This window comes from Monodon monoceros, unplaced genomic scaffold (genome assembly GCF_005190385.1).
Source record: "Monodon monoceros isolate NGI ecotype Baffin Bay Population unplaced genomic scaffold, NGI_Narwhal_1 Super_Scaffold_14, whole genome shotgun sequence".
In the NCBI taxonomy this organism is placed as follows: Eukaryota; Metazoa; Chordata; class Mammalia; order Artiodactyla; family Monodontidae; genus Monodon; species Monodon monoceros.
In genome coordinates, this window is record NW_021703770.1 from 38,341,720 (window position 1) to 38,368,858 (window position 27,139).

Genomic DNA, 27,139 nt, shown 5'->3' on the forward strand with positions numbered 1-27,139 from the left:
TTCAGGTTTATATATAAGATTTATAAAAGCTTTAAAAATTACGGAAAAAAAATTCTGGAAGAAAACACAGCTTGGACTCTATTTGCAGGTAAACTCTATGAAAAGGAGGCAGTTTCTGTTCACTGCTCTACTCCTAGTGCCTAGAACAATGCCTGGCACATAGAAGGCACTCACAGCTGCTGAAATGAGGTAAAATACGCATAACATCTCCATTAACCTTAGCAAGGGGTAAAAAATCTTCAAGTCACAATATGCACAGAAGGTAAGTTGTAAAATATTTTTTATTGTAAAAACAGAGTCAATAGAGGTTGACAACATAAATGTTATCTCAGAACGTTTCCCCTTGGTTCCTGAATTTGCTAGGTTCCCATGTATGAGCAAGTCTCCATTAGCACTTCTCAGATTTCACGGTCCTTTTTGGATATTTTATTGATTGTATGTAAATATTGCTTAGAAACAAAAGTCCATATGATATTAAAACAAAACAAAAAAAAACGTGTTGTGCCTTTCTTTCACATTTCCTACAGGGAGATCTATATATCTCAGGTGCTTTCACAATTTAAAAGTAAAGTTAGTGCCTTAACCAAACCAAAGAATCCTCCATCACAAGTTATTAAATCAAACCTCTCATGACATTTGCAATATATCCAGATTTAAAGATTTTAAAACAAAAGAATTTAGAATTTAAAACAAACTTCAGGCTGATTTTTCATATTTGAAAGACTACAGTTATTTGCAGCATACAAATGGAGAGAGTAGTGCAAAATGCATCAAGTTTTATATGATAAATATACTTTCAACCTAATGGCTGCCTCAAAAGCAAAGAGTGAAAAATTACCTCTTCTTAAAAGCAATCTAGACTGCCTCAATAAAGTTCACAATTTAGAAAGATCAATTGCTACTCTATTTCCATAGATTGCAAAATGATTTCAGAAACAGATTAAACATACAACTGTTTTACAAAAATAGAAATATTGTTTGGGACTTTACAAAACTTTATAAAATATAACACTATATTTGTAAATTCAAGATAGTTTCACACTGAAAGAGAAAATACTTCCACAGATATGAAGTCTAGTCAAACTTAACTGGTCTCTCTTGACCATTCTCATACATTATATCTTCCAAATCTTCAACCTAAGTAGATCTGTGCTCTAGCATGAGGTTTTTTTTAAGAGATTGTTTCATTTCAAGAAGTTGTATAAGATTTTTCATTCTAGAAACAATGTTAAAGCAGATGAATTTATACCTAAAAATATGTCTTACTAAAAGTAGCAATAATGCAATGACAATTTGTATTTGATAAATTTCAAACCAAATTCCCCAGAATGACAATTATAATTTGATACCTACAAAAAGTAAAAATATACAATAATCACAACTATTTTATGGAAAAATATTCATATAGAATAAAGAACCTCTAAATTTAGTTATTTGTAGCTGTCAAATGAGAAGTATTTTCTAATTACACCCATTTATAACATTCATTTTACACCTCAAAGAGCACCAGTGTATTTTTAAAACAAACTAAAAAGTGAGACGGTAGGGGCTTATTACATGCAACAGTGCTATTATGATAAGGCACCACCTGGTATATGAAAAAGCCAAACAAAGTATTTCCAAAGCATGTATTTCTGTTACTGGTGTCTTAACCTTTAGATAGGATGGTTAGAAAAAAGCTAATAACATTATTAACTGACCACATCACACTCCTTTTTCCATCATTCTTTGCTTTTAGTTTTTCCATATAACAGAACATATAATAAAGAACAGTGTAGTACATGTTAAATAAACATCTTTTCCCATCCATTCAAGAAAATAGTCTAGAATTAAAACAAGAATGAGAAACCAAAACTTTATCTGATATATTCGCAACAGTCTATCCCTGTAGAAGAATAGGGAGCTGGGGGAGGTGAGGAGAGAGTGGCAGCAGCAGTTGGGGCTGGGGGATGGTAACAGGACCTATTTTCTATAGAATATATTGAGGCACATAGGGTATAAGTTTCTCAGGCAAATTCATGGCTAGAGCAAAACTGACAGAAAGCTCAGGATTTTACATTCCCCCCAGAGCTGATTTCTCAGATAGTCACATCTGATTAAATATTTCAAAATACGCCTCTAGTCACTGCTATCATCATCGTCATCATCGTCAGACACATCATTTAAAGTAGACTTCAATGACTGACTATAAGAGTCCGATCTAGTAGGCTGGCACGTGGCCATGTCCCCAGCAGAAAGCAGGTCATAGCAGAAGTCACAAATCCTCACAGGCTTAGAGGACTGGCTGGGAAGAAGAAATCTCTTTTCAGAGCAGGGCCCACAGACAACAAAACCACATTTGCGGCAGTGGTGACGACGATTAACAGGTGTGAATTTTGCTTTCTGACAACGCATACATACAGTTGCCTCAGAGTCAGGAACCCAGACAGCAGCATGTTCATTACTGGGTGTCTTCCCACTTTTGGAGAGCAAATCAGTAACACATTTATTTATGTGATTCATCCATTCTGATTTCTCAGTGGCAGTGGCAGCATAAACTGCAAACGATTTAGTTGGTGTCTTGATCAGCCATCCATTCCTCAAGTCTCCCTCATCCTTGATAGAATCAATTGTGACATTTTCCAGGGGAATAATATGTTGTTTGTTATATTTTTTCTTCTGGATGACAATATTGCCATATACAAGAATATCATTAAATAAGAAAAACTGCCTTGCTTTAGGCTTTTTTCTGCACAACTTAGTCAATACTCCTTCTCCAATAAGAACCCGTCCAGGTATAGTTAAGGGTTGGCCAGCTGCTCCAAAACAGTTTTCTACTATATTTATACGTCTAGTATTTGCTTCACTGTTTGCCAAGCGATCCACCATCTTTTGCTAATAGCCTTAAAAAAGAGAGAGAGAGAAATCAGCACACAGAAATTATAAATTCATATAAGTTAAAAAAAATTATACAATCTAAATTTAATCTAACAAATCATTACTTCTACCCAAAGGCAAAATTCCCCAATTGTTTCCCTCTAAGATAATCACTAAGTATACCAAAAGAGCTAACATCTCCCAATTTTTATAATCATCAAAAACATTTATTAACCATCTCCATATAGTATCATTAGCAGGTATTTATAAAAGTGTAAACTTCTTACAGACATAAAACAACAAATAATTAGAAAATGAATATAAGCCATCAGCTACATGAAATTTAATCTCAGAGGGATTCTGAACAAGAAGGCCAAATATTATGTAAGAGAAACAACTATGATTTTTCCAGTAGGCTCTATTACCATTGAGCTAAAGCCTCAATCCTCTCACCTGGATTACCAGAATCGTTTCCCAACACACCTTACTGCCTTAGGTCTTGCCCCTTAAATCAATCTTCAGGCAGTGATCTCTCAAATGCAAATCTGACCACACCATTACTCAAGATTATTCCCCTTAACCTAGAAAATGCAGAATCTTTAACATGGCATTTAAGGCCCTTCATTATCTGGTTCTTGCTTATCTTCCCAGACTTATCATAAGTCACTCTTTACCTCCAATGTTATGTTCTAAGAAAACCCTACCACTTGTAGTCCATTTCAATCATACGTATCTTCTCTCATGCTCTTGTATCCTTTACTATCTACTACCCTCAGCTAACTCTTATCATCCTTCAAGACTCAGTTTAGTTTATCACACCTACTCCAAGAAGTCTTCCTTAAACTCTGTTAGACTAAACACCTTCCTCTGTGCTCTTCGTATTCCCTGTACCTTCTGGACTCACTCTTACCAAAGGATTGAAACCTGTCTTCTCCATAGGCTGCAATGGAACCTAAAAGGCAGAGACCATCTGATATCTATCTTTGAAACACACAGTGTCTGGCATAGTAGAAGTGCTCAAAAAGGCTGACAAGAACATCTTGGCAATGTGCAAAAAACCCACATTAATCTAGTCTTAAATGATCAAAGATTTAATCTCTAGATCCAATATTGACTTCACTCAAGTCCCAGAGTTGTGCCTATTTCAGACCACTAACCCAACAATACCATACTATAACCAAATCATACCAGAAAGGAGAGGAGCATTTAAAGAGTAAGAGCATAGTTTAAGTTCCAGTATTCAGCTCACAAACTGATGAGACTGTAACCCTTCTTGGCCTCCATTATAAAGGATACAACAATTCTGATTATTCCTGAATTCTGTCTCTCCCCTAATCCTGGGTCCTTATAAAGCCCTCTTGCCTTCCACAAGGATGGACTCTGCCCTGAAAGTTGTTCCCAAAAATTAATATGACAACACATGGCTCCAAAGTGTGATGGCCTCTCTTTCTAATTAGGGCAAATCTGCCAGCCAATTAAAAGTCTACTGCCCTATGCACAAGTGCATCACAGAAGAGAAAATTTAAAAAGTAAACATGAAAAGAGGCTCAACCTCATTCATAAATAAATGAATAAAACATTAGGATATGTTTTCATTCATCAGATTAACAAAAATTTTAATAATTTCTTAAGATGCAGTAATACTGAGGATATAGGGAAACAGGTACCCTCATACACTACAGAAAATATGTGTACCCACTGATCCAGGCACTCAAAAGATATGTACAAGTATATTCAACACAGCACTGTCTGTAACAGAAAAAAACACTGGAAAAGCTCCAACTGTTCATCAAGAGGAACTGGTTGAACAATTTATGATACACCCTTAATAATATGCTAGATATCTGTTAAGAATGTGATAGATCTAAATACAGTGATATAGGAAAATGCTCAAAATATTGATATCTAGGTGGGGAGAGTTGAACCTAATGATCTCATTTTTGTTTCAAATACATACCAAATTTCATCAAATCTAAGATGCTATTGATTTTAAGACACAGCCTCATTTTATGTGCTATTGAGAAAGAAAAATGCTGCCAATTAAATCATGGCAAACTCTTGATTATACGACATCCCAATTTTAGAGACATAAAATACAGTAAAACATGTTCATCTTTAGACTCAACGAAATATGGTATAAGAGCATAATATTAGACACTAGTATGTAAAATTAGAAAACTATATACCATAATATCAAGAATGGTTATTTATCTCTGGGAAGTAAAATTATGGATAACTTTTCATACTTTACATGATAGTAAACATTCAACAAGTAAACATTCAACAAGTGTTTGTTAGGCACTGATCTGGGTACAGGACAAAATAATAAACAACACAGGCAAGGTCCCTGCTCTTTAAGGCTTACATCCTAGTTGGGGAGGAGGCAAACAGAAAACAATCGAGACCCAAGTAATAATTAACATTGTAAGTTTTTAAAGTGATTTTTAAAAAAATCCACTGGGACTACTCAGTCTACTCAGACTGGATGGCCAGGGTATCTAAAGTGGTATCTTTTCAGCTGATAGGGCAGAACCAGATATATGCATACATGAGGGACGAGGATGAGGGAGAATATTCCAGACAAAAGGAAAAACTACAAAGGTCCTAAGGCAAGAAATACGTTGGCACCTGTGGAAAACTGAAAGTATCTATTTATTCCCACCTGAATCAACTACTGACTCTACTCATTATACATTTATTAATCAGCTCATTTGCAATGCAAACAGGTTTCCTATTATTGCTACTACTGGAATTAATACCACCACAAATTTGTGCAGTGCTTTTCACATTTATTATCTTCTGACTTTAACTGTCTCAAACTGCTGTGAAGTTTTTATCTCCCAAAGAATCATCTAGTAATATTAGCTGAAATGTGAGCTGAAGGAGAAACTAAGGCACAAATACAGAGATTCAGGCAGAACAGCCTGGAATTAACTCTACTCACTGGGAGCCCAAGCAAGAGCTGAGCACTTCACATGTATTACTGTATTTCCTACCCAGGGCAACCTTATGATAGATATGCACTCTTAGCTCCAGTTTATAGATGAGCAAACTGACATAAAGGAGTTAAGTACCATGCCCAAGGCTGTCACAGAACTGAGGCTCAAAGCTGATTCCTCCGTGCTGTTATCAGTGTATTATGGCACACTGATTATTCCTTAAGGCTCCACTAACTCTATATGTAAGAACTAAGAAAGCTATTGCTAACCTCTGGACCTTCACCACAAACCTTAAAAATACTGAAGATAAAAGAATGCTAACTTGAGCAAATAACCTGAAAGGATAAGTCATCATGATTTATTTAGCCAGTCTTCTGATAATGTTTCACTGTTCAAATTCTGCAATACATTAAGCCTGAATCCCTGTTCATAAATCTTTCGCCCTGTTTAAATATGATGCAACAAAAGTGAAGTGTGGGGCATTTTGTGTGTGTGTGTGTGTGTGTGTGCAGTATGCGGGCCTCTCACTGCTGTGGCCTCTCCCGTTGCGGAGCACAGGCTCCAGATGCGAAGGCTCAGTGGCCATGGCTCATGGGCCCAGCCCGCACCGGGGCACGAACCCGTGTCCCCTGCATCGGCAGGCGGACTCTCAACCACTGCGCCACCAGGGAAGCCCAAGTTTGGGGCATTAACTGGTATTTGGCTGGAGCAAATAGCTTTCAAAGTTTGACAGTGATGCTGATAAGAAATATATTTCATACTGCAATGTTACAAACAATATACAATTCTATGAATGATGTATTCTAGCATCTTCATTTATTTTAATGATAGTTGCAGCCCACTTGACTTCAGCAATGGATTGTGACCTATATTTGAACATCAGTGAGCACAAAGAACTTAAGGCCTTTGGCCTTAAGCAATCCTTTCCATTATCCCTGCTGGTCCTAAAATGTTTTCAGTATGTGTCTGACAAGATAAAGAAAGGAAGCACTGATTTTGAAACCCCAGGAATACACAAATGCCCCCCCACACACACACACACGAGAAAGAGATGGTGGGGGCACAAAAGGGAGGGGCTGAGAGAAGGGAGATTAATCAAAAATGAAATCAAAGTACCACCATTAGCTGGATTACTTCCAGACATCCCAAAGCAAGGCTCTTAATAAACTGGATTTAAGGCATTACCCTTTAGCCCAGGGCCTAAACAGGACCCTTTACTTTCCTCCAAAGTCCAAATCCAAATCTACCACCTGTACAGTGAGGTGCCCCAAGCAGTAAGAACTCTCAAAGACTTCTGTGAGAGTATTAGAATACAAGAATACTGGGGCTAGCCAAGGAGTGAGTCCCTGGCATATCTGCATGAAAAGAAGCAGAAGACAACTATAAAATGTGGCCCAACTGGACTTCTGTCTACTTTTCTTAGGAAGGAATATCAGTGAATACAGTAAGAGCTAGGAAGAATGCTTCCCCATCTTCTGGCAGAGATGACTTCTTTAGGATAGATTCCAAGAAGCAAAATTACTGGGTCAAAAGGCACTAATGTTTAAAGCTCTTGCTACCTTTTTCAAAATTTCCATTCTGAAAGGTAACACCAATTTACCAAGTAGCACAATGACTATATCCATCCCACCTTGTTTCACACAGAGTATTTTCCTTTAAAAATTTCAGCAAATAGAGTAGATTTTTTTAAATGGTATCTCATTTTTATTCATTTTTTACTTCTCTTTTATTCATTATGTTTATTTATTCAATAACTTTATTGAACACTTTCTAAACACCAGACATTATCCTTTTCCTCTCAGAGCTCAGAGTATAGTGGAGGAGAAAGACAGTAAGTAAGTAAACCAACAGGTGATTCCAAAAGGTGAAGTGCAATGAAGGAAATCAGCAGTGTGCCAAGATATAGGGAAAAACTCATTTACTGAGTAGTTCAAAAAGACTTCACTGAGGTGGTGCTACACACTGGGTCTTAAAGGATGAGGAGTCAGCCTTGCAAAGGAACTAATACTATGGACAAAGGTCGTAAAACAGGAAAGAACAGTACTTTCAATTTAACTGAATATTTTATTTCATAGCTACCTCGTGAGACCAGCTACTTTCTAATGTGTTTAGTAACTTGTATTTCTACACTCATATATTTAGGTTATTAATCTATATGAGTATATTACACATAAAGTCTATTAACCCAGTTATTTCATTGCTTTTCCTAGTATATTAAGCTGTAATTTTGTTTATGGTGTTTGACACAAAAGGAGTTTTATTTCTTAAGTAGTTACACTTACAGATATTTTCCTTTGTAATTTTTTTCCCAATGACTGACTCCTAAGTTTCCCTTATCCAGATACCGGATGCACCTATTTATTATTCTCTATGGTTTAGGTTTTACATTTAATTCTTTTATCCACCTGAAATTTATTCTGTCATAGGTAAAAACCCTTTTTCCTTTTCAAATATTTGCATTCTAAAGGAGCTAACTGCTCCAGAATCACCAAATACTGTGTGACCTCAGATTTCCACACTTATAAATGGAAATAATAATAGCAGCTCTATCGGGGGAGGATTAAATGAGATAATGCATACAAAATGTTCAGCAAGTAGTCAACATGTGGTAGCTATTATTTACTGGTATTAATAATCTAATCTACTGCTTTATGACACTCTATTATATTAAATTTTTATATAGTATTATAACACTGCTTCTGGGCTGTCTGGTCTAATCCATTAACCTGTTTTATAATTCTTTTGTCAGTACCATGCACCTGGTAAAACTAGACTATTTCCTATTACTTAACCTTTTAAATGTTTTACCTAATCTCTTCTGCTTATTTGTCCAGATGACATCTACTTAGAACAGTGTTTCCCAACCTTAGTTGCCTGGAACCACAGGGAAACTCTTAACCTTCAGTATACCATAAAAAAATAGCCATCCCAATTTACTCTCTGAGTCCAAAATACCCTTTTTATTTACTTTTAATATTTTAAGCCATTTTATAACTAATTTACAGAAACAAGAATAAACGAATAGTAAAAAACAATAACTTTAAGAACAATCTTTATAAAAACTGAAACACAGCAAATTTCTTATTCTACATTCCTGTTACTGAAGGTATGTAGATACAAAAGTATAGAATCCTTTAAATGCAACTAACTGCTCATAAGTTGTCATGCATGAATTTATAATATTTCCATTTCTGTTTTTAGGAATATTGTTTACTAATTAATTCTGAGTTTGAGAAAACTCATCTAGAAAATCATCAACTGAAGGCTCATTGCCTGAGATTTCACTTATAATGTTTCACCATCATTATTAGTTTAAGTGTTGCTGTTTCTTTGCACTCACCCTGTGACTTGTCTAATAGTTCTGAAATGTCAAGCTTTGCTCATTTTTTTCTTTGTCATTAGATGAAAAATGAAAAAAATCTAAATTCTCAAATATGCTAAATGAAAGCTTAAAATAAAAAGACTAAGGATATCTCCAAACTGCTTTCGTATCTTTTTGAAAGATGATGCAATACTTTGGTTAATGTAATAATAAAACTGAAAAATGGTGCAATAGTGGTGATTTATTTTATCACTGCATCATCCTTCCAGGCAATTACATCACTTCTATTTTCTTCTTTTTGGTTAAATAATTCCTAAGAAAATAAAATAGTAAAATGCTTCAAGATATAGGAAAAACAAGATCACTCACTAAAATCCTATAATATATCTTAGATTTACACATGTCCAATGAACCCATATGGTAATAACAAGCTATGTTTTTTAATACATAAATTTCCTTTTTGTTTTGAAAATCTCTAAGAAATAATAACAAAATATCAATCACTACAAATAATTAGAACTGCTTAAAATATCAATAGAAACTCAAAATACAAAACTGAGACCAATAGGTTGTGATGATAGATATTAAAGGTTAAGAAATACTGATATCTAGATCCCTCCCTCCAGGATGTTCTGATTTTACTGGTCTGGCCTGGGTACTGGGACACTTTAAAGTTCCTCAGGTAATTCCACTGTGCAGCTAAGGTTTAGAACCATTTCCAATTACAATAAATAAGTGAAAAAAATAGAGACCAAATCCACTGAAATTTTGGTGAATTCATATTACACTTGTAGTGTTCCTAGCAGGTTGATACTATCTCTTCCCAAGGTTTCAAATCTTGTTTAATGGCCCAGTAATTTTGTACATTTCTTCTCAGAAGATTGTTACATTACTTAAATTCAAGTATCTCCTATCTTTTGTTCATATTTTGAATCTAGTCTCTTTTCCACATTATATTTTCTAATTCATTACTACTACTGATAAGAAAACTACTAATATATCTGTTAGTTTCATCCCACATCCAGCCACTTCAGAGAACTCTACACATGCAACAGTTTTCCAACTGATTTCCTTCAGAGAACTCTACACATGCAACAGTTTTCCAACTGATTTCCTGTCTTCTTTTCCAACAAATGGTGTCTGGCAGCCTTAATTCATAGTTGAAAATGTAAGAACCACAGGAAAAGCATACCAAAAACAAAACAAAGAAACACTCTTAACTTTTATAAAGACAGCTTTATATACCAATTTTTAAAAATTAAACCATCCAAGTTTCAAGTTATCTCCTTCACAACTGTAGACAAGAACTACATTTGCATCGTCCAAGTTCCACACTAGTCTTTTGGTAACATCTTGTTTCTAAAGTTAATATGTTCTTCAATGGAGTGTCTACCACCTGTTAAAAATGTAATACTAGAAGAGGCAAAAACTCTTTTTTAAAAAGAGTCAGAATGCTATTTACAATTGAGAAGAGAGCCCAACTGTCACAGAATACTATGGCCCAGTTCTTCTTACTGAAAACCAATACTTCTATCTCATCCCTGCAGGTGAGTTTAAAACAAAAAAATCACCTAATTAATTTCTTACACGTACCCAAGACATCTGATATCAGTGAGCTTCAGTATTCAACTCTGCATTATAATGGAAAAAACAATAAACTATGAACCAAAAGACCTGGATTCTATCTAATCTCAGCTCTGGCACTAAATAAGAGATTTCATACAAGCTACCTAACTGCTCTACACACACACACCCACACACCCACCAGCTACCACCTTGAATAAAATAATCTGCAAGGCCCTTTCTTGTCTTTAAAATAAGAAATTTCATACAAGCTACCTAACTGCTCTACACACACACACACACACACACACAACAGTTACCACCTTGAATAAAATAATCTGCAAAGCCCTTTCTTGTCTTTAAAATAATGAACTCTGATAGTAGATGGGCCATAGTTCTGGTTTACTAAGACTAAAAATTAATTTTTAATCAAACTTTTGACTATGTCTTAATATCAATTGATTTTTTAAAATCTGTGTTACTGCTGAATTAAGACTAGAAACTGTAAAAGGAAAAGGAGAGACAAACAGGAAAGTGGGGAAAGAAGAGATTTTTTTTTTAAAGCAGCAAGAAACTATCAGAGGTACATCCTCCCTGGGCAAATGTGTAGGTATTAGAACAAACTACCCCTCTCTCCTAATGAACCTAAGTCAAATGAACAATTATTCTAAGCACCTACCATATGCAAAGGACAGAGCAGTTTTTACTTTCAAAAGTTCTATAATTTAGTAAGCATAATAATAATCAGGAAATTCTAGGAAATTCTAAAGACTTTCAATAAAATACTAGAAGAATAACACAAAGAAGAAATACTTGAACATTTAGCAAATTAAATGTGGAATTTTAGAAAATTTAAATATTCTATCAATAAGAATAGACAGTTTTTCCCTCCCCTTTCCACTAGCATTTCTGCCACTGTGGCAAACCAATTATACAATATGTACTGCAGAAATCAGTAGTGATCAAGGAAACATTCATTTCTTAGATAAGAAAAAAGAAAGGAACAATCTTTTATATTAATTTTAAACTCATAAAGGTGGATTGATAAGAACTGAAACTTCTAAACTTTGAATCACATTTACAGAGAGCCAGAGTAATTTGTTTTATATCTCTTGTAGGCACTAAATTTGCCTATTACTTTAAAGTAGACCCAAATGCACTATACTACAGGCTTAACCAAGAAAGGAAAAAGAAAAAGCATTTACTCAACACCTACACATGCTAGGCACGTCCACATTTTTCTATTTCATTTAATAATCTCAATTTTGTTAAAATGGATAATCATATCCATTTTACAAAAGACTAAATTGAGTCATGGACTAGTTAAGGAATTTTCCCAGTCGCACAGCCAGTTTTGTAAAAAATGCATGTTCTTTCCATTATACTTTGCTACCTTCAGAAATAAATATTCCAGAAATATTTCACTCATGTGGACCTTATTAGGTATTTGGAGAAAGCCACTGATGACACAAAAATCTTAAAACACATGGTAATAAGTAGAACGTATGCTGAAAATAATTCTTCAAACACTAAAAGGAAGTGAAAAGTAAAGTAATGACTAATTTAGGGTGTTAGTAAACGCAGTTTCACATAGGTTAGGCTTGATAGAGAAACTCACCATGGTATACTAAGAATGACTAAGCCACAGTTGAAGTTTTTTTTTGTTTTTTGTTTTTTTCCCTGTACATGGGCCTTTCACTGTTGTGGCCTCTCCCGTTGCGGAGCACAGGCTCCGGACGCACAGGCTCCGGACGCGCAGGCTCAGCGGCCATGGCTCACGGGCCCAGCCGCTCCGCGGCATGTGGGATCTTCCCCAGACCGGGGCACGAATCCGTGTCCCCTGCATCGGCAGGCGGACTCTCAACCACTGAGCCACCAGGGAAGCCCAAGATTTTTAAAAATTAATTTAGAAAACCAGAACAGTCACATTGGGAGTTTTAAAAAAAGGTCTTTAGAAAGAGAAAGAATACGAACCTCAAGCTTGAAACAAGTCCTCTAGTCTTCAGCATTTAAACCATGCCACACAAGGCAAGATTAATATTCTTTAACTACAGCTATGCTCAGGGAACTCTCTATTAACAACCAAAGGTTCCCTGGCCAACGGAATTAATTCCAAAATCCTTAGCCTGGTATTCAAAGCCCTTCAGTCAAGCCCCAGCCTGCCCAGTCTATCTTTTCAGTTTTACCTCTGTATGTTCTCTTTGTTATAGTCAAACCAGACTACTAGCTATTCCCAGGTTATGCTCTGAGCTTCCTCTCCTCTACCTGAGCTCAGTATGTCCTTCCCCACTTGCTGTTCTGAAATCTTACCAGTCAGTTCAGTAACCTCATAGGCACATATTGTTTACCTTTAAATCATACCATTTTACCTGTACCATTTATGGCACTTATATTCTATTACATTGTTTTTTGTTTGGTTTTGGTTTTGGTTTTTTTTTTGGCTGCGTTGGGTCTTCGTTGCTGCACATGGGCTTTTTCTAGTTGGAGGCTACCCTTCGTTGTGGTGCACAGCCTTCTCATTGCGGTGGCTTCTCTTGCTGTGGAGCACAGGCTCTAGGCGCGTGGGCTTCAGTAGTTGTGGCACGCAGGCTTCAGTAGTTGTGGCTCGTCGGCTCTAGAGTGCAGGCTCAGTAGCTGTGGCACACGGGCTTAGTTGCTCTGCGGCATGTGGGATCTTCCCGGACCACGGCTCGAACCTGTGTCCCCTGCATTGGCAGGCGGATTCTTAACCACTGTGCCACCAGGGAAGCCCTCTATTATGTTCTATAAAAACTTGTATACCTGCTTATTCCCAACAGATTTGGAAGTTCCTGAAAAAAAGAAGATTATTTCCTACAACTTCGTATTCCCAACAGCACCTACAAAATTGCTTGCATATACATGCCATCACTGTGCACTGAGCAGTTAAAAGTAGCAGCAGCTTCTTGACCTTGAGTTTTATGAAAATCAAAGACTTCATTTTTGACATCCATAGTACTAATTTTCACACAAAACAGGAACCACACCCTTCACTAGGCCCACAGATTTTAAATTTACAAGCAAATGTTCTCGTCTATTTAACTATAGTATCTAACTGTGAATTCTAAGTATTGAGCATAGCAGATCCTGTTTTTAAAATCTCAATCTCAAGATAATATATAAAAATGATTTCTTCTCTTACTGAAAAGCACAGCTGTTTAGTTAGCAAATAAAAAATGATGGTGTATGCGTATTTTCAACATCAACAATATTCAGATAAAAAACTTCATCATTTCAAAAAGTATTTGTACAGGGGCAGCTGTACAGTGCTGACAGCTGTTAAATCATTGTATAATATTTGAAAAATAAAGCTGGTACCCATCACATCCCTAACAAATTTTCTTTAGTATTTTTCAAAGCAGTTACAATCTACTCACTACGTTCAAGACTTTATGCTTTGTGTTAAAGGGAAAACAAAAATGAACCAGACACTGGGAATTAAGACATGTTCCCACAAGGTTTTAATAAAAAGTACAATGAAATAAATACTATAATAAAAACGTTAAAGCGGTAAGGAAGAACGCAGCAGCTGAACACTTGAAACAGGTTCTGAAAAATACACTGAAAACAGGTTGTGAACTTCAAGAGGCAAAAACATGATACGTAAAGGCATAAAGCTCTGCAAGTAAAAATGTGTTTTTAAAAAGTTACATGTACAGCTGCAGAAGAGGCTGGAGAAGAGATATTTAGTAGAAAAACGGGAGAAAAAAATAAGACAAGAGATCTTCTTGGTTCCTGAGAGTTATTTTTGAAGCTCTGGGAAGGAGTGGCCTGATTTGATCTGGATTCTTCTAAGATAACTGTGGAAACAGTGAAAGATTTCAGGAGGGAGAGACTGAAAGGACCCAGCTGAAAAATTACTGCAAAAGTAAAAGGGAAAGTTGATGAGAGTCCGAAGTTTGCAACAGGAAAAGAAAGAATCAGTAATGTTCAGGATTGCCATAACTAAACTAGATGTGGAAGAGTAAAATTGAAATTAAATCCCTGGGTTTTTAGTCTAAGCAATATGGAAGCTAGTAAAATCAATAATTTTCAATGAATTTCACGTAGCAAACATTTACTGATTACTTACTCCATACAAAGATAGAAGTACTCAAAACTAACAATCTTTGTGAAGGAGGACAGCCATATACCCAAGTTTATACACACAAGTATATATAATTCATGTATTATACATTAGGGTGTGTTTCTATAGGAAAGGGGATAATGGAAGTAACTGATAAGGAAGGAAACACAAAACAAAACAAGAAAGTGTTTGGTACTCATATAGTATGCTATGAACTGAGGAATATGATTACCTCAATCTGTGCACTCAAAATCTAAAGGAGCAGAGGAGAAACAAACCAAAAACATAAAAATTTTTTTAACTAAAAAAAAAAAAAAGAGTGATGAAACCTTAGACCAAAGAGTGTAGTTGGGAGGTTAATTTTGACCAGGGGGAATATTTAGGAACAACTCTTAAATGTCTAGAAATTCAAGCTGGGCCTTAGAGCAAAAGTAGTAGGTCAAACTATTTAGGGGAGAGGGAGAGAGATAGGAGATGATGGTGTACAAATACAATATATTCCCCAGAGAGGAAATAATTGAGTCCAGGCTGAAGGAGGTAGGACGTGGAGAATGTACAGTGGTAAACTAGAAACCTGGCAAGATAGGGAAGAGCCAAAATGCAGAGGAAGGTAAGCATCACACTCAACAGTTTAGACTTCATTGTAGAGGCAATGGGAAGACCAAGGAAAATAGGAAATAGGAAAATATTAATAAGTCCACAGAAGCAGAACACAGGATGAACTGGAGAGACTACCAAAGAAGCAAAACTGGAGGCAAAAAAAGCAGGAGCATATTACAGTAGTCTCTAAGTGAGAGGTAACAAAAGCCTAAGCCACAAATTTGACAGCAGAAATAAAAAGGGGAAGATGGAAGTAAGAGAGATTACTGAGGTAAGGCAGAAAGGATTTAGGAACCAACTGAATGGGTTTGAAAGTGAGTATAAGACGACTTCAAAGGTTTAAGCATAATCCATTGGGTAGATCAGATGCTAGTTTTGTTTCAGGAGGGGAAGAAATCAGTCTGGGGCATACTTATCTTGAAGTACCTTCAAGGTATACACAAGACAAACATCTGTCAGACAAACAGACACCCCAAGATGAGCAGGGAGCTCCAGGACAGAAAGAGATTTCAGAGTTATCTGTGAAGAGATGATCATTGATGCTGTGGAAGAGAGGAGAGGGCAGAGGACTAAACTTTGGGGAATGCCTAGTTGAGAAAGCAGGAGGAGAGAAAAGAGGAGACAAGAAAGCATAAAGCACCTTTTCAACATGCTTTCACATGTCTCCCAAGTCTCAGAGACTAAACGACCTCATTGTGCCAAAAGGTCACAATAAGCAGTGAAACGTGGGGAAAAAAATCAAGGACTGAAGGTAATGTACAGTAATATTTCAGAAAGCACTGCCCTTTGACCCTGGAATTTTTAATCACAGAAATTTATCCTGAGAAACAAACTCTTGGGGTTGCGGGGAAGGGAGGCTGTACTGTAAAGTTTTCCCTCTGGCATCAAGTCTAATAGTGACAGACAGAACTTAAATTTCTAGCCCTAGAGAGGAATGGCTAAATATAACATTAAAAAAAGCCAAATACCATAAAAGAAAATATTTTACCACATAAAAATTTTAAACTTCAACACTAAGAGGAAAAAAGCCTTAAAGTTAAAGAAAAAGTTGCACAATATGACAAAGGGTCAACATTTTTAATATATAAAGGGCTCCTGTAAATCAATGAGATAAAAGGAAAATATCCCAAAAGAAAAATGGGTAAGATACAAATGGCAATTTCCAAAGGAACAAATGAAAATGACCAGTAAATGGAAAAATGTTGGCTCTCAGTGCTAATCAAAGAAATAAAATTTAAATGATGTATTATTCACCTCTCTAAGATGTGGAAAAAATAAGCACTCATATTCTTGAAAGTATACACTGGAATACCCTTTCTAAATGCCATTTTTGGCAATATAATCACTTTAAAAAGTTTACACAACAATTCTACTTCCAAGAATATATGCAAAAAATAATTAGACCAGTGTACAAAGTTGTTCACATGAAGACGTTCACTGTAGCTTTGTCTATAATGTTGAAAAGTCAGAATCAATCTAAATGTTCAACAACAGGACATTCGTGAAGCAAATTAGGGCATATCCATATAATGGATTTTTAGATAGCTTTTTGGAGAACACAGATTAATATTTAATGTGGAAAATTGTTAAATATGGCAATTTATTAAATAAAAGCTTTTAAACAGCACATGCAATATAAAAAAATTTTTTTTTAAAGTCTGGAAAGACACCCACCAAAAATTTAGTACTGGTTATCTCTAAGTACTAGGGTGAAATATTTTGATATTGCCTAATTATTTTATATTGAACACATATTCTCTCATAGACAAAGAAAAAAGTTATTAAATTAACAAAATGCAAAGAATGTTGAGAAAAATATAATAAGCACAAAGTTACAGGTATAATTAATAAAAATATAATCAAAGAATACAAAAATCTTTTTTATTTTTTTCCCCAACCACTGTTTAAATGAAACAAGTATAAAGAATTAAGGATAGTTCCACTTATGGAAATGGAAAGGAAAAAGGGATTTAAAAAGTTGATGGAAAAAAGAAAACAGAAAATTCACATCATAAAAGCCATAGAATGAAGCAAGGTCATCTGTTAAGAGTCAAGCATTTCAAGACTGGGGTTAGCAACCTAAGAGTGAAAAGGCAACAGAGAAAATGAGTCAACTTTGGGATAAGAAAGGATTAGAAAGGAACTAGTACACAGGCAGCTGGAAAACAAATATTTAACAGTCACCATAGATGTGACTTTTTTCAGGAGTGCTACGCAGGGACAAAAGTAGAAAAAGTAAAAGGTGATATTTACAAGTTGAGAACTGACCAGTTATATACAGCAGAGGTCGAGGAGAGGAGGACTATGTGGTACTAGTGGGTTCACAGTATATGAACTATAAAGTTCAGGACTGGAAATAAATGAGAAAACTAACAGTATAGGAGGGACTGCAGGTGACGATGAGAACAAAAAGCTGGTTCATAGTTATGATGGAAAACAGGCCCTCGAATCACCTCTGGTCACAGATTAAGACCTGAGGTCTAAATGATGATAAGGTTAAATAACACAGGCATCCATGTAGGTTGTTAACGCAGAGTGGAGACAGTTGCCACTGGGCTTAGTGAACTGTAGTTCCAAATGTGGCCTTTCTGTTCTGAAATGAAGGTAACTTATTTTAACTTCTGTGCACGTCACTTTCCTCTAATGCAAATTCATTCTTTCTAACCTGAAGGGAATTTGGCTGGCACTTAACCTCTCCCTGCACTTTATTCAACAACAAAATGAAGAGAATAAGGAGTTGGGAGGTTGAATTAATGGTTCTCAACCCTGACTGCACATTAAAACAAACAAACAAAAAACTGGCAAAGCTACCTATGCTTTGACTCCAAACGCAGTAACTGTGATTGATTTGCTCAAGGGTGGGGTTCAGAAGCTCCTCAAGGAATTCTGATGTGCACCAAAGTTGAGAACTGAAGTATGTATTTCTAAAGGTTGCTTCCCTTTTAAAATTCCATAATTAACTGCCACTCTGCTCATTTGCTAATTAACTTACTGAATATCCTGCACCACGCACTTCCACAAACATCGTAGTAAATCTTCACAACACTGTTAGGCAAATACTTCTGTGTCCATTTCACAAGTGAGTCCAGTGAAGCTTAAAGAAGTGAAGTGACTTGTTCAGGAGTCACAAGCTAGAATGGAGCAGACCTAGAATTCAGGTTTGGTTTGCTTTGGTTCCAATCCCCCCTACATACAACTTGCTTTCTCTAGCACTCACAGCAACTACTTGAATGCCTTCTATATTCTCTCCCAGGACCTCCCAAACTGAGCACAGTTTGTGGTTTACAGAGTTATTGGAGAGAAAGTTATGGGGGCAGGGAATTAACCCCAAATTCTACAGTAATTTCATTACAGAACGCCACCTAGTTTAAGTTCTGCAACTTAAGACAGCACTGTGAGAGTATATCTACAAAGTCTATTTTATTAAGCCAGCATACACCTTGCTATTAAGCATGCAGCTGGTGGTACAAAGCTGGTTCTCAAAGATAAACTTATCAATAGAAAAGCAAGTTGTTGTATGTTTTCCAATAAGCAAGGCATTCTAAAACAAAATTCTAAGACAATTCTAGCAAAACAATAATTGGTAGAGAAATGAGAGTTGCTCTATCAAAGAGCTTAAATGTATAAATATGACCTTCAAAATTTTCAGGCATTACCTCTACTTCCATTCAGTGCAAATACTAAATACAGTTGCACTTTAAAAGTACGATTATTATCCTTTTGTTAACCCACAGCTGCTGCTTTTTTGTTGATTATACTTCAGTCCATTATCTACTTGGAAATTTCATAACATTCAAGTTCTGTATCCCCAGTCCAAAATTAATTGAGTTACCAAGGTAAATCTCCCCTCCCAAAAACAATTAGAGAAGATTTAACTACTTATGCCCATGGAAAGTACAATTTAACAAGAAATTCATGAAGTATATTTACAAGAAACATATGTGTATTCATCCATTCAAACCCTTCCTGAACATCTGCTATATTCTTGGGACGCTGGGGATGAAGAGGCAGGTTAGACCTCATGTAATGCCTACCGTCAAGGAGGTGCCATGACAGATAAATGTTGCATTTACTGAGATGCAATAGGATAGATAAGTGAATTATTCTCGGGGAGAAAGGGGGGGTGGGATAAGGAGAACAGGGCAAAAAAGCTTCAAAGAGTATATGCTCAAGTGAGTATTTTTAAGAGGAAAAATTTCCTTGTAAATCAGGAAATTTCCTAGGAAATACTCTAGGAAATATATATGCTGAGGAACTAAATTAAAATCAGAAAGAGCAGCTAAGACAGAGGAACCAAGGTGGACACAGACTGCACCACAGGAATGAGTTATGTACCCTGCAAAGTTATGCTATTAAAAAAAATGAGAAGGCTTCAGTCATAAGACCTCAGTTAAATACCAGCTTGGCTGCTAGATTTGTGAAGTTAGTTAAATCACCTCATTCTCGGTAACTCTTACATCCAGAAAAATAAATATGTATAATGGCAATTACCTGACAATGAAGCAAAACAAAAAGAAAACCCTAAGAAAATTAGCAATCAAATCTGAGAAGCTATATTTTTACCTACAGTTCAAGAAGAGAAATTCTCCAAGACATGTTGAAGGGTTTATCTTATTTGTGGTTAAGAGTGCTTTCAGTACAATTAACAGAATTTGGAAGCTCAGATGCCTTTATTAAAACTAGTAATTTACATTCATTTACTAGGATGATTCAAGCTGAATCTTTTTTGATGCCTTCCTTGGTCAGTACACCAGGTTTTATTTTTTGAGGCGATTACATGTGCTTTCCAAATAAGTAACTTAATACCATTCACCTCCAACGCTGTGAGGACCCGAAACGATTTAAAATAGAAGCCTTCGTTAATACTGAATTAACCTCAGGACCCCATGAGCTACCAGAGTACAGAAAAATGTAAATGCTCAAAACAAGGTAGGCATGCACCTTTAAGGAACTAAAGTGAAGGAAAAAACTTCGCAATGTCAAGATCACTTCACCTTATTCCTAAGCGAACAACACATGCCTTTAAGTCTCTCAGTGAACGTTCGTGTCTGTCTTTACTGAATTTTTTTCAGTAACGTACTAAAACACAACAAAGAAGGTATTTATCAGCTTACATACTTTGTGAGTCTATGAATTACACAGAAGGGCTTGGTTATCTGTAACCTTAATACCACCCATTATTCCCACCGCACACTCACAAGTTACTGCTACAATGTACTAAGAGCGCACAGGGGTATTCAAGACACATGAACAGCAAGCTCTCGGCCTTCAATAAAAATTTTAAAGGAAAACTAAATTCGTCAAAAGACCATACGACTTTAAAAGACTCCAAGTAAGTAAGGCGTTAGAGCCAGCGCTTCTATCAGAGCAAATTCTGCGGTGCCATTTTTTGCCCGAAATCACATAAAAATGTTGTTCAAGTTACAACATCCCTGATGCCCAGACCCTGCAAACTTTTTGGATAGAAAGATGTTGGCACCCTAAGACGCCGGTGGCCACGACTGGACCCCAGTCCTCACGCCTCACTTCTCGCCCGACCTCGGGGCCCCCTTCGCGCGTCCGCCCGGCCCCCTCCCCGCGGCCCCGTGGACTGGACGAGCACCGGCGCGGCCCTGCGGGCTGCCCTCAAGCCCGGCGGGCGGGCGCGGCTCCCCGAGCGCGAGGGGAGCGGCCCGGGAGCGCCCCGTTTCTCACAGACCCCAACATGGCGTCGGTCGCCGCCGCCCGAGACGACGACACCTCCCCGCGCCGCCGACGGCCCGGGGACCGCGGTGGGAAGCGCCCAGAAAGTTTCGCTTCTCCACTCCCGGCCCGCCAGGGGCCGCCGGACAACCAAACCCGGCTTCACCTACCCGGCCGGGCGCAGAAGGCAGCTGCAGAGAAGGTCCGACTCCTCCTCGTCCCGGGCGCCGGGCGCAGACTCTGCTTGCTCCCCCGCCCGAGCCTCCCAGGGTGTGCAGCCAGCGGCCCCGCGCAGCCGGCGCGATCCGGACTCAGGTGACCCTCCCGCCCCTCCAGACGAAACCCACAACGGCCGCCGGAGCTGGCCTCTCCCCTGCGCGCGCACGGGCGCGCCGCCACCCACACGCCAGGCGCGAGCGCGCGCACGAGCACACCCACACCGCTCGCTCTCCGCCCTTTCTTGCCTGTTCCCTCGCCCCGCCCGGGCGGCCCCGCACGACGTGCTCGAGGGGGCGGGGCCACCGCGGAGGCCACACCCACCTGGGCAGCCGGGGCGTGGGGTTGGTTCTTCCGCGCCGAGTGGGGTAGTGGGTTCTGGAGCTGATTGAGTGCACGTGGGACGTCTTACCTGGGTTGCCTCGCGCGGGCAATCCCTTAGAAAGGATTGTTCATCTCACCAAGAAGGTCTTAGCGAAGCTGGAAGAATGGAAGGAAAGCTGGGCCCCCTCTCCCCCCGCCACCGAACGGGCCTCCGCGGGGAATTCAAGAACTTCCCGCAGCCGGGAAATAAAAGCTTTGGATTTAAAGCGTCGGGGCAGACATTTGTTTGCTACTCCCACTTAGCACGGCGTTCCTTCCCCGTCACATCTTCCACTTGCTTTCCCTAAAAACCCTACCACTTGAAACAGGGAGCTGCGGCTGCAACACATACCCCACGTACTCTGCACAGCCTTTTAAGTGATGTCTTTATTCCCGGACTTAGAACCCCGGTCTTTCCAAAACTTTTCTCTGACGCCGCAAGCCTCATCTACCTACTTCACACACCTGGAAACAGTAATGATAGTATATAAGGTTAAACCTGCCCTTCTTCATTTATACCACAGCTAAGCGCGCTGGTGGGTACGTGGAGAGATATTAAAGATGCCTAAAGTAGACAAGGAATGGTGGGGGGAGGGGACAGCATATTCACTTCAAGCAAAAAGTGTATAGGCGGAAATTAGATTTGGGTAAATTTTCTTTCCTATTGATCTATTATTTCAAGATTTTGAAATAATACTTTTTTTTTTTTTTTACCTTTGATTGTTCCTGAATTAGAGCCGCCAGCACCCACCTAGGGAACATAAGCAGGTCTTGGTTCCAACCAACCTTCTTTTGGTCTGGGATTCTACCCCCACCAGGTCTGCAGCCTCCCATCTTCCCCTGGTCAATATCTCAGAAACAAACAAATGTTTTTTAAAAATTAGTAACTAGAACAAAACTGGCAAGGATGATTTTTTTTAAATAGGAAAACAAAATCACCGTCACAGAAATCTTTACATGTGTTAGCTATAGTTGTCTCTGTAGACAAGTACAAACGTCCCCAGGACTCTCATCTCAATCGTCTCCCAACTTCATTTACCCTCATCCACCTCTCCGTACAGAACAGCAACTGTCAGTGGAAGAAAGGATGGACTTGATCATCTCCAAAATCCCTTTAAAGTGTGAGATTAGGAATTGCTATGCCTGACTGGTTGTCAAAGGTCTAGTCTGGAGCAATAGTCACCAAACATTTTTCATCACCCACCTATCAGTAAAAATGTTTGGCCTCTCCCACCTCCCAGTATACGTATTTAGCTTATCCTAAAAGGCATGGACTTAGAAGCCAAAATGACTACTCAAATTTTTGCTTTGCTGCCAGCTACCTGTGTCCTTGGCCACATCCAAATTTTGCCTTAGTTTCTTCATTTGTAAAATGAGGATAATTAAAGTATCTACCCCACAGTGTCATTATGAAGATTAAATGAGTTAATATTTGTAAAGCATAGTGCCTGGTAGATGGTAAGGGCTATATAAGTGTTAAATACATATATAATTAATTATGTATAAAATAATGTATGTAACATATGTGTGCATATATGTATATACACACATGTCTATTATAATGTTGATGTAAAACAAATAGATTGCCAGTTATTTCTCCAGTAAAAATAATTGCAGTTCACGGTATGCTACCATGGCAAGGCACCTGCAAGTCTCCCCCCCCCCCCCCCCCCCCCCCCCACCCCCCCAGTAAGGAGAGAACTCTTTTAATGAGGGGAAAAGGAACTTCGGAGGGCTAGAGTAAACAAAGAGTCCATTGGAGGAATTGAGAGTTCCAAGTACAGGGGTTTTTCATTGGTAGAGTTGTGACAACCTCTCATTGGCTGAGCTCTTGCCAGGCAAGAAGAGGAAATCTTTCTTCCTTTTGGTCTCTGCTACTGTCATAGGGCTTAAGAGCTCCCTCTTCTGGTCTCCTGACTCTATATTAATTGAGGTTTCTGTTTATTAATTTTTATGATATGCCTAATATGTTAGGTACATTAAAAACATTCACAAAATATCAGAAATAATGATTTAAAACATACATGTGTATGTGTGTGTCTGTATGTTTTCTTTCTGTACTCTGCATATTCTGTACCCTCCTTGGTCTGTGTGTACCCCAACTTAGAGCCTATTGACAAACACAGTATTGACGAATACGGTAGCCATTAGCCACATGTAGTTACATAAATTAAAATTTTAGTTCCTCAGTCATACCAACCACATTTCAAGTTCTTAAAGGTCATATGACTAATGAACAGTTCAGATATAAAATATTTCCATCACTGCAGAAAGTTCTACTGCGTAACACTGACAAAGCTGAAAAAAACAAGGGACTCAGGCAGTAGGATCAACTCCTGACTCAAACCTGTAACTGTGGTACCATGTTCAAATCAAGTGATAAGACCTCTCTCTGAGCCTCACCTCTCTACAAAGTGAAAATTAAAATAGGAACTACCTCATGGATTGCTGAACAGAGGAAATGAGATAAGGTGTGTAAAGTCTTTGGCAGACTGCCTAAAACATAGAGGAACTTGAAAATGTTAGTAAAATTTGAGTTTAACCCAATTCTATCCATATAAGCCTGAAAGACAAAGATCTTGTTATTGTCCTTGACTCTAGTGAGTAAGTTTTTCAAGGATATGTATTTTGGAAAAGACAAGAGTTTGGTTAACTTTTAGTTGAAAACAGAGCATTCAGAGAAAGATGGCAAATACCTGGATTTCAGTTACTGCTTGATTTCTTTGTCCTCCTCACCCACAACCCACGGACAGACCCTGGTCTTCTCCCAGTCGCGCCCATCTCAGCGAAATGGCCCTGCCATCCACAAACCCGATGAGTCATCACTACCTCATCCTCTTTCCCATCTTCTTTATCCAATCCCTTTGCCTCCAAAATATTGTAGGATCTACCTCCAGAACACTTCATCTGATCTCTTCACTTCTTGTGTCCGCTCCACACAGGGGCAATAAAGGCTTGTGTCACTCCCCACTGAGGCTGCCATATACAGTGGTACAGGTTGTAGTAGAACAACCTTATGGAAGAGTGCCTCTCACAGTGAAGCATTGTAAACTTTACATTTATCACAGATATTCTCTGGCAGGTGTCAGTGAAGTGCCTTGTAATAAAAGTATTTTACAACAATTTTCCAACAAGATGGAAATGCCTTGAGGAGTGGATACCTTTTTCTAATTTGCCCAAAGGTGCCATATGGGGTAGTAACATTTCTACTTCACTTAGAACAAAATGGCAGCTCATCACCAGGTCCTTTAAGGCCTAGCAGAACCCAGCTTCTGTCATCCTCTCCACCTTAAGATGATGCCACAGTCCACCAAATTCCAGTGACGGTGACCTTCTGTCATTTTGAAAATATATCATGATCTTTTCCACTGTTGGAGGCCCACTGCCCAGGCTACTTGTCTATCTAGACAGCCCCAAGCCCAGCCCGCCCTGCCCTTCGCATAGCTGTGGCTCCTCGATATGTCAGGCCTCTGTGCCCTGAGAGAGTGCCGTTATTCTCCGTCACAGCCCTGTGTGTTTCCCTCTCAGGACTCAGAGGTCTGTCTGGACACTGTAAACTCCATGAAGGCAGGGAGCTCATTGTCTTGTTCTCCTTTCTATCCCCAGATCCTAACAGGACAGGAGGTTGTCCCAGCTTGTCAGTGGTCAGTCAGCTCAGCATTATTGCCACCCCTTTCTACATTCGCCTCTGCAGATGGGGAGAAAGCCTAGAACTCTATTTTCCAGAGAACTTTTCCCTGAATGGTCCCAGGTTAAATTCTGCCAATGGAAACACATATGTGAGATCTGAAAGGCAGAAAAGGAGAAATCATTTCTCTCCAGTACACCTTCAGGCAGCTCAGACGACAGGGAGCTGTTTTCCTAGACTTCTGAGAAAATATCAGACAAACCTGAAAAAAATGACATTCTATTTTTAAAAGGGTGTGTGTGGGGGGGGCTGAATTCTGAAAAAGGGCAGTGGAAACGTTCCAGATTAAAAGAGGCAAACGAGAGATAACAACTAAATGCAATACAGCCCGCCCTCTAGATCCGCAGATGCAGTATCTGAGGATAGAGGGGGTCTGACAGATGCAGAATCTGAGGATAGAGGGGGTCTGACAGTACTATGCCATTTTATACAAGGGACTTGAGCACCTGCGGATTTTGGTATCCGTGGGCAGAAAGGTGGGGGAGGCGGACGTGGGGGAGGGAGGGCTTTCTGAAACCAATCCCCCCTGCGGATACGGAGGGATGACTGTAACTGACCCTATACTGGGTCCTGTACTAAAAGGGGAAAGTGCTGCAAAGGATATTACTGGGTCAATTGACAGAATTGGAATGTGAACAGAAAATTAGATGAAAGTGTTGTATCAAAGTTAAATTTATTGTTCTGGTTATATAAGAGAATATCCCCATTTCTAGAATATACACACTGAAGTACTTAGGGGTAAAGGACCATGATGTATATAATTTATCCTCAAATGATTCAGAAACATTTTTAATATATAACATATAATGTAAATATTAAATATGAAAGAGAGAAACCACCTCTATAAATGATAAAGCAAACGGGGTGAAACGTTAGTAGGCGAATTTGTATAAAGAGTATATGAATATATAGGTACTATTTCTATTCTTGCAAAATGTAAGTGTGAAGTTATTTCCCCCCTCAAAAAAAGTTAAAAAATATATATATAATGAAGCATTAAATAAACTATAGTGAATAATGCAAGACAAACTAGGATAGTTGTCTTAAGTATCCAGTCTCAAAATAGGCCCAGCCTGATAGCTACAATTAAAAAACAATACATTTGCTGTTTTTTTCTAATTCTTCTGTGAACAAAAAGTGAATTTACTCTTCTTGCAGAAGACAAATGCTCCCTGGCTATGGGAAAATAACCTTTCATACACAGGGTGTCATTCTAAACATTTAAATATGGGACATTTGTGGCTTTGCTGGCCACTGTGTCCTACGAACTAAATTGGGACAATATATTTCCTGCAGATACTGGATGAAATGGGAATAGATATTATATTCCTTATAAAAATTCATCATGTAAAGAGAATAATCCAAATTATAACCACATCCCCAAATTGCAGCAATGCACACTTTTCACTTTGAAGAAGGAAGTCCCCAGTACCCATGGAAATACAATGCTATGTTGTTTTAACAGAGAGCCTTATAGTCAGCTTCTAGATCATTTAGAAAAGTTTCCAGTGCTTGCTTGGGCAGCACATATACTAAAATTAGAAAGATACAGAGAAGATTAGTATGGCCCCTGCACAAGGATGACATGCAAATTCATGAAGTATTCCATATTTTAAAAAAAAGAAAGAAAAGATGGTGTACTAGGAGGATGCAGAATTCATGTCTCCTCACAACTAGGGCACCTACCAGGCACCGGTGGGGGACCACAGACACCTAAGGAGACGGGAGGAACCCCCAGCAACTGGGATGTGGGGCGTGGGGGGGAGTGAAGGGGGAGGAGAAGTGGAGGCGGGACTGGACTGGTGCCTCTGAGGCGCGGCTGGGGG

At 38.4% G+C, this 27,139-nt stretch overlaps 1 protein-coding gene and 1 non-coding gene across 2 annotated transcripts; one reads left to right on the top strand and one right to left on the bottom strand.

Moving 5' to 3' along the window:
• Positions 1–272: 272 nt before the first annotated feature.
• Positions 273–21,431, bottom strand: PLEKHF2 (pleckstrin homology and FYVE domain containing 2). Its single transcript, XM_029223074.1, has 2 exons — positions 21,217–21,431; positions 273–2,882 (listed from the first exon to the last, which is right to left on the bottom strand). The coding sequence occupies exon 2, from the start codon at positions 2,866–2,868 to the stop codon at positions 2,119–2,121; it is 750 nt and encodes a 249-aa protein (XP_029078907.1). The 5' UTR covers positions 2,869–2,882; positions 21,217–21,431; the 3' UTR covers positions 273–2,118.
• Positions 21,432–26,821: 5,390 nt separating this feature from the next.
• On the top strand, positions 26,822–26,928 carry LOC114895709. The gene has a single exon (XR_003793611.1). It is a non-coding gene; the product is annotated as a U6 spliceosomal RNA (small nuclear RNA).
• Positions 26,929–27,139: the final 211 nt, after the last annotated feature.